Consider the following 13,489-nt stretch of genomic DNA (forward strand, 5'->3'; position numbering starts at 1 on the left):
GGCCTCTGAGACAGCTCAGCCTGCACATCCCCACAAGACCAGTTCACTTTCACCACCACAAGCAGGTCATTATTTGGGTCATGCACATGTTACAATAACATGATCCTGGTATGCTGCCAGCCCTCCCACCCCATTGCACAAAGTGAGGGTCTTACTCTAGTAAATACCCCAAAGATCCCTTGCCCGCCATGTTTAGAATTTGGGAAATGCTTAAGGTGTAATCTAAGGGTAAATACATATGCACCCTTCTGCTTTGCTGCAGTGCTTCTCCCTGTTTCATATCACAATGCTTTTCAGGTCCTGTCCTTAGCTTCTCCAGTTGTTCTCTGTCTCTTTGAACCAGCGTGTCCAGGAGCAGGAGTTGTATAAACATAAAGAAAGAAAGTGTGCGAAGTCAAAGTCCAAAGAGGCCCAAATAGGGGAAACTGTCTGTTTAACTCTCTCCATATCTCTCTCTCTCTCTCTCCCTCTCTCCTTGTACGCGTACAAAGTGCCAAGAAGAGCATAAAATATACTGCAAGTCTCCCACCCACTGTTTTGGACTAAAACTCCCATCAGCCCCGCTAGCACGATAAAGTAGACTGCTCAGCGGGTGGCAGTAGCAAAAGAATGGATTCCGCAGTATCTGCCGTCAGCATTGGTGTTTGTTTATAGGAACAGCCAGTGGTGTTTTTTTCCCCTTAAAAAATGTTTAGGGCTACTCTCATTTTCCTACTCATATTTAAATACTGCCCCTCAATGAGGCCAAACTGAAATTCACAAAATGTTTAGGGGTATGCGTCGTCCCCCCAGAAAAAGAAGCACAAGGGACAGTTATCTGAATGCAATAACTCCTTTATGTCATTTTCTAGCTTAGATGTCCAGCTGATGCGGGTGGCCCGCAAAAGAATGAAATATGTTGTGTATGTATTTTCCCAATAGCAAAATATTCTAACTGGAATCCTGAGAAATACTGCAATGAAAAATAAGGCTCAAGAGAAGACAGGAGGTTGCTATTTTAGCAACACAAATGCTCTTTTAAAAATGTATAAATGAATAATATAGAAAGGCCCTCATGATGATAATCTCCAGTACAATGTCAGAGTGATTGTAGAACTACAGGGGGGAAATAAACCTGGCTGCTAATTGTTAGTAAAAGGCACAAGGCAGTATTAACTGATCAAGTAGGAACTCTGCATTGTTCCAGTTTTTATTTGCAAATGTGCTGTTTGCTACAACTTTTGGTTCCTTCGTATCTCCTCAACCTCAATCCATTCATTGACAAAACTCTATATAAAACCATTATTGATATGACTGTACATATGAAAATGCATCATTTTGTGATGTGTTGCTTTACCAATGTGCATTGATAAAGCAGCCAAGCAACAATAACGAAACGAAACATGGGAAACTCTGTTCAGCCTCATGCATGCCACAGACAAGGAATTTATAAAAATAATTAGAACATTTCACATCATTTTTTTAAAAAAGCAGTTGAACCAGCATATAAACTTCTTGTGTGGTGTTCAACACCCACCAGCGCTGCAGTAGCTAGGGCTGTTGCTGTATGTGGGGACGTTGTGGGTGTTTCAAAGCAAGCATCCAGCCACAATTTGTCCATTTTTGCAAGTGACAACCAGGTGCCACATCAGACTGGCCTCTTCTTGTTCAGGCCACTGCAGTGCCCTGTGCTCTAAGGAGGGCCTCTGTGTGTATTCTATTTTAAAAGCAGATGATTCCTCATTCAGAGGTTGCCCTGCCAGGCATGGAATGCTGAAGCAAGTTCCCGAACAGGTGGACACTTCACCTATTGAGGCCTAATTTTCATGTCTGCATATTTGTAAGAATAATGATGCCCCTGCCCAGTATTCCAGTTAATGCCGTTAGCATAAGAAGAATGTTTGCCTTTGAGGTACAGGCCATTCAAGTTGGAAGTGTGACAAACACCGTACCACCAGCCCCCCTTGTAGGCCACAGCGCAGCTGCCACTTTCATTGATATCGTTGTCCTTGTCTCGGGTGGAGAAGGCCATGCCCCTGTGTCCTGAGAAAGAATCACCTGAAAGAGAAGAGCAGGGAAAACATCAAATTCACCTCTTTCACTTTAACTCTGTGTGCTAAAGCAGTGAAAAAAATGCACTGCTAGCACAGACCTGCTGGGTCACATATATAAGCAGGGCCATATTTTCCATTTGGCTTAGTGGCGCCATCCACCACAGCGCCCGCCCAGCAGGGGTGCCCAGCAGCGGGACGTGGTTTGGCGTGTTTAAACTCATTCCTGTTATTTACACCTGTCTTTAGCATTCTAATTACTTGCTTTATTACTCTGGGAAAAGGCAGGGGGCACTGAGCGATGGAGTCAGGCCCGGCTTACCCACAGGCACCTGGCGCTGAAGCCGCTGCGCTCCCTAGCTGCTGGGAGGGACGACGCGAGCCGAGCAAACGAGGCTCTTTTGTTCATCTTTCTCTCCAAGTGGTGCACTCACCCCAGCCTCGAAGTCCGGTCTGGAATTGCCTTCCTGCCAGGGCCAGCGCGTCCATTCAGGCGATCTAGGCAGCTGCCTACCGTGTTTCCCCTTTTTTAAGACACCGTCTTATAACTTTTTTCCCTCAAAAAAACACACGGTGGCTTATTTTCAGGGGGTGTCTTTTTTTCTTTCTTTTTTTTTAAAGTGCCGGTACAACTGGGTCCCACTGGCTCAGGATGCTCAGCGCTCTCTTCCACGCGCATTATCAGCACCACACTCTAGCCAACTGAGCTATCCAGGTTTTACAACATAATACTGTAACATAATGCACAACATGATGTACATAACATCCATTAAATGAAACAAGAAAATAAGGAGATTATTTAAATACAATACATAATACATAGCAAGCAATTGCAGCAATTGAAACTGGGATTTTTTAATGCTACGTGTGTCCTCTACCATTATTGCTGTCAACCAGGCTGGCAGCAGCTCTCCAGGATTTCAAACTTGGGGGTACCTGGGGGTTAAACCTGGGATCCTTATGCATACAGAGCACAGGGTGCTCTGCCACTTTGTTATGGTCCTTTCCGTTTTCTGCCTCTTCTATTCTCTCCCTTTCCCCTCCTACCCATCCTGAGTCAAGGGCTCTCCTTCCTTGGAGGCTTTTAAGCAGAGGCTGGATGGCCACCTGCCATGTATGACCTAGCTGAGATTTTTGCATTGTAGGGGGTTGGACTAGATGACCCCCGAGGGTCCCTTCTAACTCTACAATTCTACCGATTCAACAAAGGGCATCATTATCACCATCACCAAACTGGTCCAAGCAACTAAGGAGAACGTCTTGCGTACACCCCTGTCCTTTTGATTGGCAGCTAAGCTTCGCCTGGCCGGCTTCCGAGTTGCAGCACCCGATTCTGCAAAGCTCGCCGCGCCGATGGGAGGACGCCCGCCTGCCTGCCGCGCAAGAAGTTAGGCAGAGCCGCACAAGCTGCACAAACTCTGCAAAGAGGCGGGGGCGGGGGCAGTCCTGCCAAACGGGTTGAGTAACCCCGCCGGCGGGATACGGAGATGGCGTAAGGGAGCTGCCTGCTTCTGAGGCGGCCTTTCGAGAGCCTCGGGCGGCAGAGAGGCGCTCCAGGGCCGGCGGCTCTCCTCGGGGACGGGAAGAGCCGCATTTCCTGAGGGGAACAGCCTGCGGGCTGGGCTCTGGGGAGGGGTGGGAAGGTGCTTGGCCCCTGCTGCCCCCTCAGCTGTGAGGTAAACCTGCAACGAGCCCACACTTTTCCCTCCGCAAGCAACGAGCCCCTCTCTCTTTCCTCCTGACGCTCGTGCCCTTGGTGCTCCGTGCGGGAAGGAGGGGGAGAGGAGCGGCGTCAGCTCTCGGCAAGGAGGCCAGGGCAGCTGAATGATGAGCCAAAGAGGAACCTGCGCGGCACCTTTTCTCTGTCGGGGAGGGGGGGGGAGAGAGACGCGATCACAAACATACAGAGAGAGACAGACGCGCACACAGGGGGAGAGAGAGAGAAAGTCGCACGGGGAGAGAGAGAGACGCGCACGCACACACAGAGAAAGAGACGGACGCACACACACACACACAGAGTGTGCAGCGCTGCTTCGCACTTTGTCAGCGCTGCAGCCGCCGCCACTTCCGAGCGCCAACCCGACCTGGCAGGCTTCCTCCTCCTGCCATCGCCGGCATTGCAGGAGCTGGGTCCTGCTGGCTTGTGCCCTCGGTGCTCCGTGCGGCACTGCTGCACGCTTTATCGGCGCTGCAGCAGCAGCCACCGCTTCCGGGCACTGACCCGACCCAGCAGGCTTCCTCCTCCTGTTGCAGCCAGCATGCTGGGTCCCGCTAGCTGGTTGGGGCGCTCAGTGGTCTTGCTCCGCACATCGCGGAAGTATGGCTTATTTTCGGGGTATGTCTTACATTTCTCAAATGATTAAAAACCCTGCCATGGCTTACTTTTTGACTACGTATTAAAAAGGGGGAAACACGGTAGGGCACCAGAATGGAGGGGGCGCTGGCCAGCCTGCCCGCCACCCGCCACCCCCCCCGTGCTGAGCAGCTTCAGGCTGCTTTCCAGAGGCACGCACGTGCCTCCAGAGAGCGGCCTGAAGCCGCTCTACAGCTGACAGGCGCGGTGGAGGTGGCCCCAGGCTTGTGCTCCCTGCACGAAGCTCCGGAGGTGCACGGGAGCGTGAGCCTGGCCACCTCGCTGCGCCTGTCAGCTGTAGAGTGGCTTCAGGCCGCTATCCCGAGGCGCGTGTGTGCCTCCAGAGAGTGGCCTGAAGCCGCTCTACAGGCTACAGCTGACAGGCGCAGCGAGGTGGCCAGGCTCACGCTCCCACGCGAAGCTCCGGAGGCACGCAGGAGCCTGGGACCAGCTCCCCGTGCCTTCCAGCTGCTTTTTATTTTTTAATTTTTTTCTACTTTTAATTTTTTTCTACCTTTTATTTTTATTTTTATTTTATTTTAATTTTTTTCTGTTTTCTATTTTCTATTTTTTTCTATTTCTATTTCTATTTATTTTTTTATTTTTTTGGGGGGGGGGAGCGCCAGAAGGTGATCTCGCCTAGGGCGCAAAAAACCCTAGCACTGGCTCTGCTTCCTGCGCTCGCCCCAGCCTCAAAACCAGGACTAGAATCACCTTCCCGCTGCATAGGTGGCAGGCAGCTGCTGCTGCCAGGGGCGTTGCAATGTGGGGGCGTGGGAAGCAGTGCCATCCAAAAGGGGGGCAACAAAATCCCAATCTGTTTTTCTATAAAAAAGAATCTCCATGTATCCGACTGTTGCGGAGGCGCTAGGACCCTGGCAGTCTGCTTTTCGTTGCTGCATTCACACTCCCTTGGCTGATTTTGCAGCGCCTGCATTCATCCTCGCGCTTGTTCCGCTCTTCTGGGCACCACAAGCTTAAAAAAGCTCAACCAGTTTGGCATATGTAACCTAAAAAAACCTCATGGGTTTCTTTTCTTGAGTAATGGGCTGTGTTTTTGAAGTTGCGAACAAATTAACAGGGCAACTCTCTCTCTCTCTCTCTCTCTCTCTCTCTCTCTCTCTCTCTCTCTCTCTCTCTCTCTCTCTCTGCCCTCTCCCACCTTTCCACATCTCCCTGCTTAACTGTTTCCTGCCTCGCTTTAAATCCTTTCTCACATGGAAAGATGCCTTTGGGAAGCGATTTTTGCCCTTTCGGCTCCTTTCCCCTAGAATTATAGTACAGTATTGTAGAGTTGGAAGGGACCCTGTTGAGGATCATCTAGTCCAGGCATAGGCAACCTTGGCTCTCCAGATGTTTTGGAACTACAACTCCCATGATCCCTGACCACTAGCCCTGTTAGCTAGGGATCATGGGAGTTGTAGCTCCAGAACATCTGGAGAGCCAAGGTTGCCTATGCTTGATCTAGTCCAACCCCTGCAATGCAGGAATCTCAACTAAACCATCCATGACAGCATCCAACCTCCAACTACAAACGTCCAAGGAAGGAGAGTGCAAAATCTCCCAAGGGAGTCTGTTGCACTGTTGATGGGCTCTTGCTGTCAGAAATGTTCTTCCTGGTGTTTTGTCAGAATTGCCTTTCATGTAACTTGAAGTCATTGCTTTGTGTCCTACCCTCCGGAGCTGGAGAAAACAAGCTTGTTCCATCTTCCATGTGACAGCCCTTCAAATATTTGAAGATGGCTGTCATATCTCCTCTCAGACCCCTCATTTCCAAGCTAAACATACACAGCTCCTTCAAGCACTGCTTATAAGGCTTGGTTTCCAGACCCTTGACCATCTTGGCTGCCCTCATCCGCACACTTTCCAGCTTGTCAATGTCCTTCTTAAATTGTGGCACCCAGAACTGGACACAGATGTGTTCTAACTAAGGCAGAATAGAGTGGTACTTGATCTAGAGACTAGACTTCTGTTGATGCAGCCTAGAATAGCATTAGCTTTTTTTGCTGCAGCATCACATTGTTGACTCATATTGTGGTCCACTAAAGCAGTGGCCATTTTTGATAAGGGCTGGTACAGGCTATTTAGGAGTCTTCATTGTCAGCTTTCTTGATGGTTCCTTGAATTAATAAAGGGTTCCTTTCAAATTAAACACTGTGTTTGTTCATTTCGGATCTTGAGCTTTTAGGCAGGTTTTAAAAATAAAAAATTAAAATAAAATTATTTCTGCCTTGTTACTGCACTGGATTGCTCTGCAACTCAATTTATTAGATTGCTTGCTGGTATATAATGGCAAAGGGATCTATTTAACTAGCCTGCCCCTGTTTTCTTTTCCCGAGCAGAGATAAGCATGAAGAAGAAGAGTTTGGATTTGATATCCCGCTTTATCACTACCCTAAGGAGTCTCAAAGCGGCTAACAATTTCCTTTCCCTTCCTCCCCCACAACAAACACTCTGTGAGGTGAGTGGGGCTGAGAGACTTCAAAGAAGCGAAGGAGGAGGAGCGGAGATGCAAGCCCGGTTCTCCAGATTACAAGTCTGCCACTCTTAACCACTACACCACACTGGCTCACACTAACACACTGGTGTGGTGTCAGCGCCCTACAAAAAAAGGTGGACAACTCTGGGAAACCTTGGGGGGGCGCCAGGCAGATCTTTGCACCCCGGTGCCGCATATGCTTTAAGACGGCCAGATGAGATGCTCTGCAGGCAGAAGGTCTTCCTAGATTAAATTCCATGACCTTCAAAAATGCAATATTCGTGTTTTTAGTTCACCTTGAAGCAGATGCCTCAAAGAGAATTCTCTGTATAACTCACCCATGTTGCCGTCTAAATAGGAGCCCACTTCCAGTGTGTAGTTTTCCCTCTCACTCAAGACTTTGAAGCTGGTATATGTAGCATAAGTTCTAGTGTCATTGAAGTCCTTCACGTCAATTCGCAATTGTTGTACTTCTAACACCCAAGAGAATGGAAGAGATCCGAGAGTAAGCATTGATTTTGTTTTTGTTTTTTTAATTGGGCTTTATAAATAAGAATAATGTTATACAAATAAGTATACCAAGTGTTCTCATGTCATTTGTATATCAAAAAATAGCATCATAAATGTGGAAAAATATCTACAGCATATGTTTCATTATAGTGGTCAATGTATAACTTCTTGGTTTATGAATTGGTTTAAACAATTGAAGAAGGAGGAGGAGGAGGAGGAGGAGGAGGAGGAGGAGGAGGAGGAGGAGGAGGAGGAGGAGGAGGAGGAGGAGGAAAGGAAGGAAGGAAGGAAGGAAGGAAGGAAGGAAGGAAGGAAGGAAGGAAGGAAGGAAGGAAGGAAGGAAGGAAGGAAGGAAGGAAGGAAGGAAGGAAGGAAGGAAGGAAGGAGAAAAGGGGGGGAGTGGTGAGTGGGATGGGACTGGGTGGTTATGCTTCTATTATTCTGCTTAGTGCGTGTGAGGGGTTGTGTCATTTCACAAGCATGGGGAGCCAGCTTCAGGCATAGAAGTGATCATGCACTACTCAACTACTGCAATGAAACAATTCCCAACACCCTTTCACGGAAGGCAAACTGTTGACGGGGTTCAGAAAAAAAGTAACAAGTAGGGCTTTGGGAATCAACACAAGAAACTTCAACCTTCCCCATAGCAAACTGGCAACCAGTGCATTTCTCTTAGGAAAGGAGTAACATGCTACCAGTAACCTGCTCTTGTGAACAGTCTGGCCACTGCATTCTACACTAGATACAAGGGGAGCCCCCCACATGAAACATGCTGCAGTAGTAAAGTCTTGAGGTTACCAATGCATGGGCCACTGTAGTCAGGCTATCCCAGTCCAGGAATGGTCACAGCTGGTAGAAAGCCACACAAATCACCTCACCCTCTAGTGACAAAGATGGGTGGAGGAGTACCCCTTAAGCTGAAAATCTGCTCCTTCAAAACAGGCAATTGACCTAATGGCCAAGACACAGGAACCACTCACCTGCAAGACCTCGGCTTTTGCAGGATTCAAACTCAATTTACCCTCATTCAGTCACATGTCCAGGGATTGCACAGTCTGTCCTGACTCGGATGTAATGAAGCTGGGTACCATCAGCGTACTGATGACACCTTGCTCCAAAACTCCCAGTGGTTGGCTTAATATAGATGTTGAATAGCATTGGGAATAAAATAGTGCCCTGTGGTATTCCACAGTGTACACACCAAGAGCACTCTTCCAACAATATGATCTAGACATGACCCTGCAGGTATTTATCCCAACGTAAAAACTTCATAGGTTCTACTCTGGTGGAGCTTTCAATAACTGATTCCACACCTTTCTCCATTATTCATTAAAAAAACACCCAGTGATGCTCCAGCAACAGACAGAAGAGAAAACGTTGGTTTACCAGAGCTTGTAAGAAGGTGGATTTTATCATTGCCCAACCAGAACTCTGAGGCGTGGCTCCCAAACCCTTTCCTGTAGGACTCCCAGTTACGGTAGAAATCCTCCGACCCATCCTGTCGCCTCTGGAAGACCTGGGGGCAAAAAGAGGTGATATGTCAGTGTCCCAGCCGAAAGACAAGCCCATTTCCTATTCCCTACAAGTGCTATGTGCAGAGGCTAAGATTGGGGGGGGGCACCATGTGTTGTGTGTGGATGAAGTCATGCACTTGACACGCAATGTGCGCAATGTCACATATCGCCAGGAGGAGGCCGAGCGGAGCCCAGCATGGGGCAGCTACAAGGGCCAGTGGCTCCTCCTTGCATGTGCTTGGGAGGAGGCTGCCACTTAAGCCGCACCATGCTAGGCTCTGCACTCTGCCTCCTCCAACATCGAGGAGCCCACCTCCATCCTAGCAAATATTAAGGGAGCCGAAGATTCCTCAGCCCCATAGAGTTGGCGCACCTGGCTGGGTGGGCTCTTTCAGGCAGACTGCTTGGTTTCAGAACAGGCCTCACAATGCAAAGAGGTATCCCTACTGACCTTTCCTTAGTCTAACATATCTCACATGGTGATGAATTAGGGAATGAGGACAATAACCTCATAAAAATGTGAAAATAAATTCTCGCAAGGGCACCAGCAGGGTTTCCACACCATACCTCCTCTACAAAGCACTATAACGTAAACAAAAAACATGGTAAGGGATAGACTTGTACATGTTCCCTCCTCTGTTGATTCAGATTAATAGTTTTGAATTCAGCTTGCACCACATGTATTTTCAGAAAGCACAGGACAAGTGGGAAACCTTTCGGACCTTTTGGTTTTTTAGGCAAAGGATTGTGGAAGTGCCGACAAGCTGTAAATGGCAAACTCTCCTCTGTTCCCCCTACATAAGCCATTCCCCTACAGAACACCCTTGGACAGCACCTCTGAGCTCTGCAGAAGCCAGCAAACAAGGGAAGGCAGCTCCCCCTCCTGCTTCCTCTCTCTAGTCTACTGTTTATCAACATGCATGAGCAGAAAGCATGTGGGGCTGCTTTTGCGTGGCTTAGCACCATGGAACAAGTCTCCTTTGCTCAGAGAAGGAGATGCCTCTGGAGGAAGGAGTTGCCCAAGTGCCTTCCTGGCAGGGGATTCCACTTCTTGAAGAATGTGCATCATATTGCCTGACACCCTTTTAGTAAGTCATAAACAAATGGCTCTTCCTTCTCCACGGGGTAAAGCTCACCAGCCAGCCTCCTCCGTCCGTCTCCATGTCACAGAAGACCACCATTGCTTTCCCTGTGGCAGGATAGATGGTGTACCAGCCACTCAGGGTCTCTCCACGTTGCAGAAGTTCTTTGCAATCTTTGGCTCCAGCCTCTAGGAGAAATATCAGGGAGGGAAATGCAAAACAGGCAGGGAAATTCAGTTCACCTATTTTCCGTTCTGGAAGTATGTTTGTGATGAGAGCAACATATTGTCTTTTTCATGTTTGGTTTTGCACAGAAATCAACAAGATTCTGGGAATACAGAGAAGTTTAACTTGAGCTTCCACCATGGGATTTATTTATTTATATTAACCGGAGAATTACAATCACCCTTCCCTATATTTTTGTCATGACCTGTGTTTGCAGCCCTCTTGCATTAGATTGGAAAGGACCAGAAGGTGAACCAAACAAACACAGCTGTACTAGTAAGAGGATGGTTAGATGAGGATGATGGTAAGACATACCTTGTGGCCGACAACCAGCAGAAGTGTCCAAGCTGCAGTCTTCTCCTGCAGGAAGAGAAAAACAACGTCTGGTGAGGTGAACAAGCTAAAAAGAAAGGTGAGGGTGAGAGCAGTTCCAGATTCCATGCTTTTATGCGAGTTTATTTTCTTTCTCCAGTGGAGTAGTAGAGGCAAAGGGGATCACGTTGTTAGCACTGGGAGCTGTTTCTGCTCAAGCACAATGCACAGGTGGATCAGTTTTCACCTGTGAATAACCCAAGCTCTTGAATTGCCACACCCCTCCCCTTACAGTGGAGTTATAGATGCAATATTACCTTTGTCTCCTTTGTCTCCCTTGGGTCCAGCTTTTCCAGGTGTCCCAGAAACACCTTTCTCACCTGAGAGGGAACAGGTGAGAGATGAAGGCTTTTGGAAACAATCAAAAACATCTCTAGAAACAGTCTTTCCTGCCCCCAACAGCCCATCTCCTAGACATGGTGTTTGCAATTGCAGAATTATAGCAGTGAGCCTCTTTTCCACAGCGATGAGGCTGAATTAGAGCAAATGATCCCCAGATCTGTCTGGCACAAACTCTGAAGTAGAGATTGGGATCTTCTTACCTTGAGGACCCTGAGGGCCTGGGTCACCCTTAGGCCCAAGTGATCCGCTTGTTCCGGGCACCCCTGGTATTCCTGGTATCCCTGGCTGACCCTGGAAAAAGATCCCGCCAGCTCCACAATGTGATAGGCCCTTCAGCTCTGAAACAGGAAACATGAGACAGAGTATAAACCTGTGTGAGACTGGAGTGCCAAGCATCTTATGTGGTGCAGCAGATAGGACTGCATTTACATGAGGGGAAGGCAGGTTCATATCCTCAGGCGCCGTCTTCTCATCTTTACCAACCATACAGAGCAGCTGTTGCGAGGATTTTTGAGAAAGCAAAATTTCTTTCCTGAGCTTTTGAATGACTCTGGGGTTGCAGCGTTCATCTTGCTTTACTGGCCGAGGGAGCCGGCGTACAGCTTCCGGGTCATGTGGCCAGCATGACAAAGCCGCTTCTGGCAAACCAGAGCAGCGCACGGAAACGCCATTTACCTTCCAGCAATACTCTTCTGCACAACTATTTGAGTTTCTGTAGGTGTGCAATTAACATTTCCTGGACAGCTTACAATAAAAAAAATGCAATATAAAATAGTAATTAAACAAGCAAAAAAAAAAAGAGTCCTTGCATCATGGCAACATAAAAACAATTTGCAGCCCAGATCAGTGGTTCCCAACAGGTGGTCCGGGGACCCCCAGGGGTCCGCGAGCTATGCCAGAGGGGTCCGCAAGATGCTATTAGAATAAAAAATATATTAAATATATTTCGTATGATAACAGATTTTTTGTTTTGGCTGCTTCCTGCATGAGCAGAGTCTAGCGCAAAACTAGAATTAGATAGAGGCAGTAGTTCTGCTGTATGCCGTGGCGCTTTACAAACACTACTGTTTTGCAAAGAGGCAGCGCGTGCATTCTACTAACGCTCACCTCCCCAAGATGCTTTGCACGCGTCGGCTTCATTTGTGCGCTACTGCGCAGGTACCCTGTCTTCTCCATTCCCCTCCCTCCTCCCTGGCGCGCGCTGCCTCTTTGCAAAACAGTAGTGTTTGTAAACAAAGCGTTGTACTGTTTGTAAACAGTAGTGTTTGTAAACAAAGCGTTGTTTTTCGCGGAAACTACAGTTCGCGTAGTTAAAAATGGACCGTTGGTTTAAAAGTGGTTCGTTAAAACGACAAAGGCCTACAGATGAAGAGGAAGAACTGTAAAAAACGTATAAATATAAAATATAAAAAGACTCTTAATTTGGCTCTCACTTTTTAATTTTAGGATTAGGAATTAATGGGGGTCCTTGTCACAATCGCGGCTCAATGAGGGGTCCTCGAGAAAATTTTGTTGGGAACCCCTGGCCCAGATTAAAATCTTTGTTAAATAGACTGGATTAATAAAATGCACCGGCTGTCCCGCTGCCTTTTATACGTGTCCAGAAACAAGAATCACCTCCCACCTCATCCCCTTTTGCACTCACTTTCACAACAGCTGGTTTCTGCCTCCTGTCCAAAGCTTCCTCTCTCCTCCACAGACACAACCACCAAGAGAGTCAGAGCCAGGCGGAAACCAGTCAAGGCTGTCATCTTTTCTTGCAAAACTTTCTTGGATGCTCTTCTGGGTGTCTTTCTCTGAACCAGAGGCAAGTGGCAGTGGTGGGGCTTTTATATATGGCAATCCCAAACTGTTCTGTAAACAGGAATGAGGAAATTCTTGCCTGGGGAAAGGGCTTTGCAGAACCCCACTATTGTGCAATACTTGCTTTCACAAGAGTCAGCAGAGTTCGTGATATTTAAGGAGATGGTACATTTCTAGAGCAATGGCTGGAAATCCCTTGATTGCACAATGCCCACCCCCTACCCTGCCCTGATCAGGAAATGTTTATTCATGCTGAATAATGTGTTCTTTGGAGCCATAATAATCCCGTTGCTGTTTTGTTTGGCGTGAGGCTTGACCTTGAATTCCTTACTACATTCATAGAAGTGTCCCTTCCTTCTGTCAATCTCTTTATTTAATTCCTTTTTTGAATGGCTTTGTAGTGTTGAATGGCCATTCTGGCTGATACTATGTGCCTCTTCCAAATCTATGATACTGTGGTGGCTGGGTTTGGAATGTATAAAAGCAAACTTACCAAACCAGTTTCTTTGTCTAGGCAATGGCTTTGGCTGGCTAGTTAAGCACCACAATGAGCATAACCAAAGAAGTTGCTTTGTGCAAAAGGATAAATGGGAGGACCTCCCCTTCTCACCTAGATGCCAGGTAGGAGAACAATAGCCAGAGTTGTGTGTGAGGAAGGTGGAAGCAGACTGGAGCTGGACACAAAGGAATGCTTGCTCTCTGCTGGACTCAAAGCTGTGATTAATGAAGCAGGATCTTTCCTCTAGTCTTCCCTTAGGAGGGCAGATCCCCTCAGGTGA

General features: G+C 47.7%; 1 protein-coding gene across 1 annotated transcript; it reads right to left on the reverse strand.

The window, feature by feature from the left end:
• Positions 1 to 1,151: 1,151 nt before the first annotated feature.
• On the reverse strand, positions 1,152 to 12,710 carry LOC118088874 (veficolin-1). Its single transcript, XM_035123025.3, has 8 exons — positions 12,553 to 12,710; positions 11,108 to 11,245; positions 10,823 to 10,885; positions 10,509 to 10,553; positions 10,023 to 10,156; positions 8,759 to 8,888; positions 7,201 to 7,335; positions 1,152 to 2,037 (listed from the first exon to the last, which is right to left on the reverse strand). Exons 1-8 carry the CDS (start codon positions 12,656 to 12,658, stop codon positions 1,787 to 1,789), a joined length of 1,002 nt encoding a protein of 333 aa, XP_034978916.1. The 5' UTR covers positions 12,659 to 12,710; the 3' UTR covers positions 1,152 to 1,786.
• Positions 12,711 to 13,489: the final 779 nt, after the last annotated feature.

This window comes from Zootoca vivipara, chromosome 1 (genome assembly GCF_965207765.1).
Source record: "Zootoca vivipara chromosome 1, rZooViv2.hap1.1, whole genome shotgun sequence".
In the NCBI taxonomy this organism is placed as follows: domain Eukaryota; kingdom Metazoa; phylum Chordata; class Lepidosauria; order Squamata; family Lacertidae; genus Zootoca; species Zootoca vivipara.

Coding starts and splice junctions, on each gene's coding strand:
- LOC118088874 (XM_035123025.3), bottom strand. CDS start 12,658: ATGACAGCCTTGACTGGTTTCCGCCTGGCTCTGACTCTCTTGGTGGTT. Junction 10,886..11,107: donor AGGCCCTCAGGGTCCTCAAG/GTAAGAAGATCC, acceptor GTTCCCTCTCAG/GTGAGAAAGGTGTTTCTGGG. Junction 7,336..8,758: donor CCACCTTCTTACAAGCTCTG/GTAAACCAACGT, acceptor CTTGGGTGTTAG/AAGTACAACAATTGCGAATT.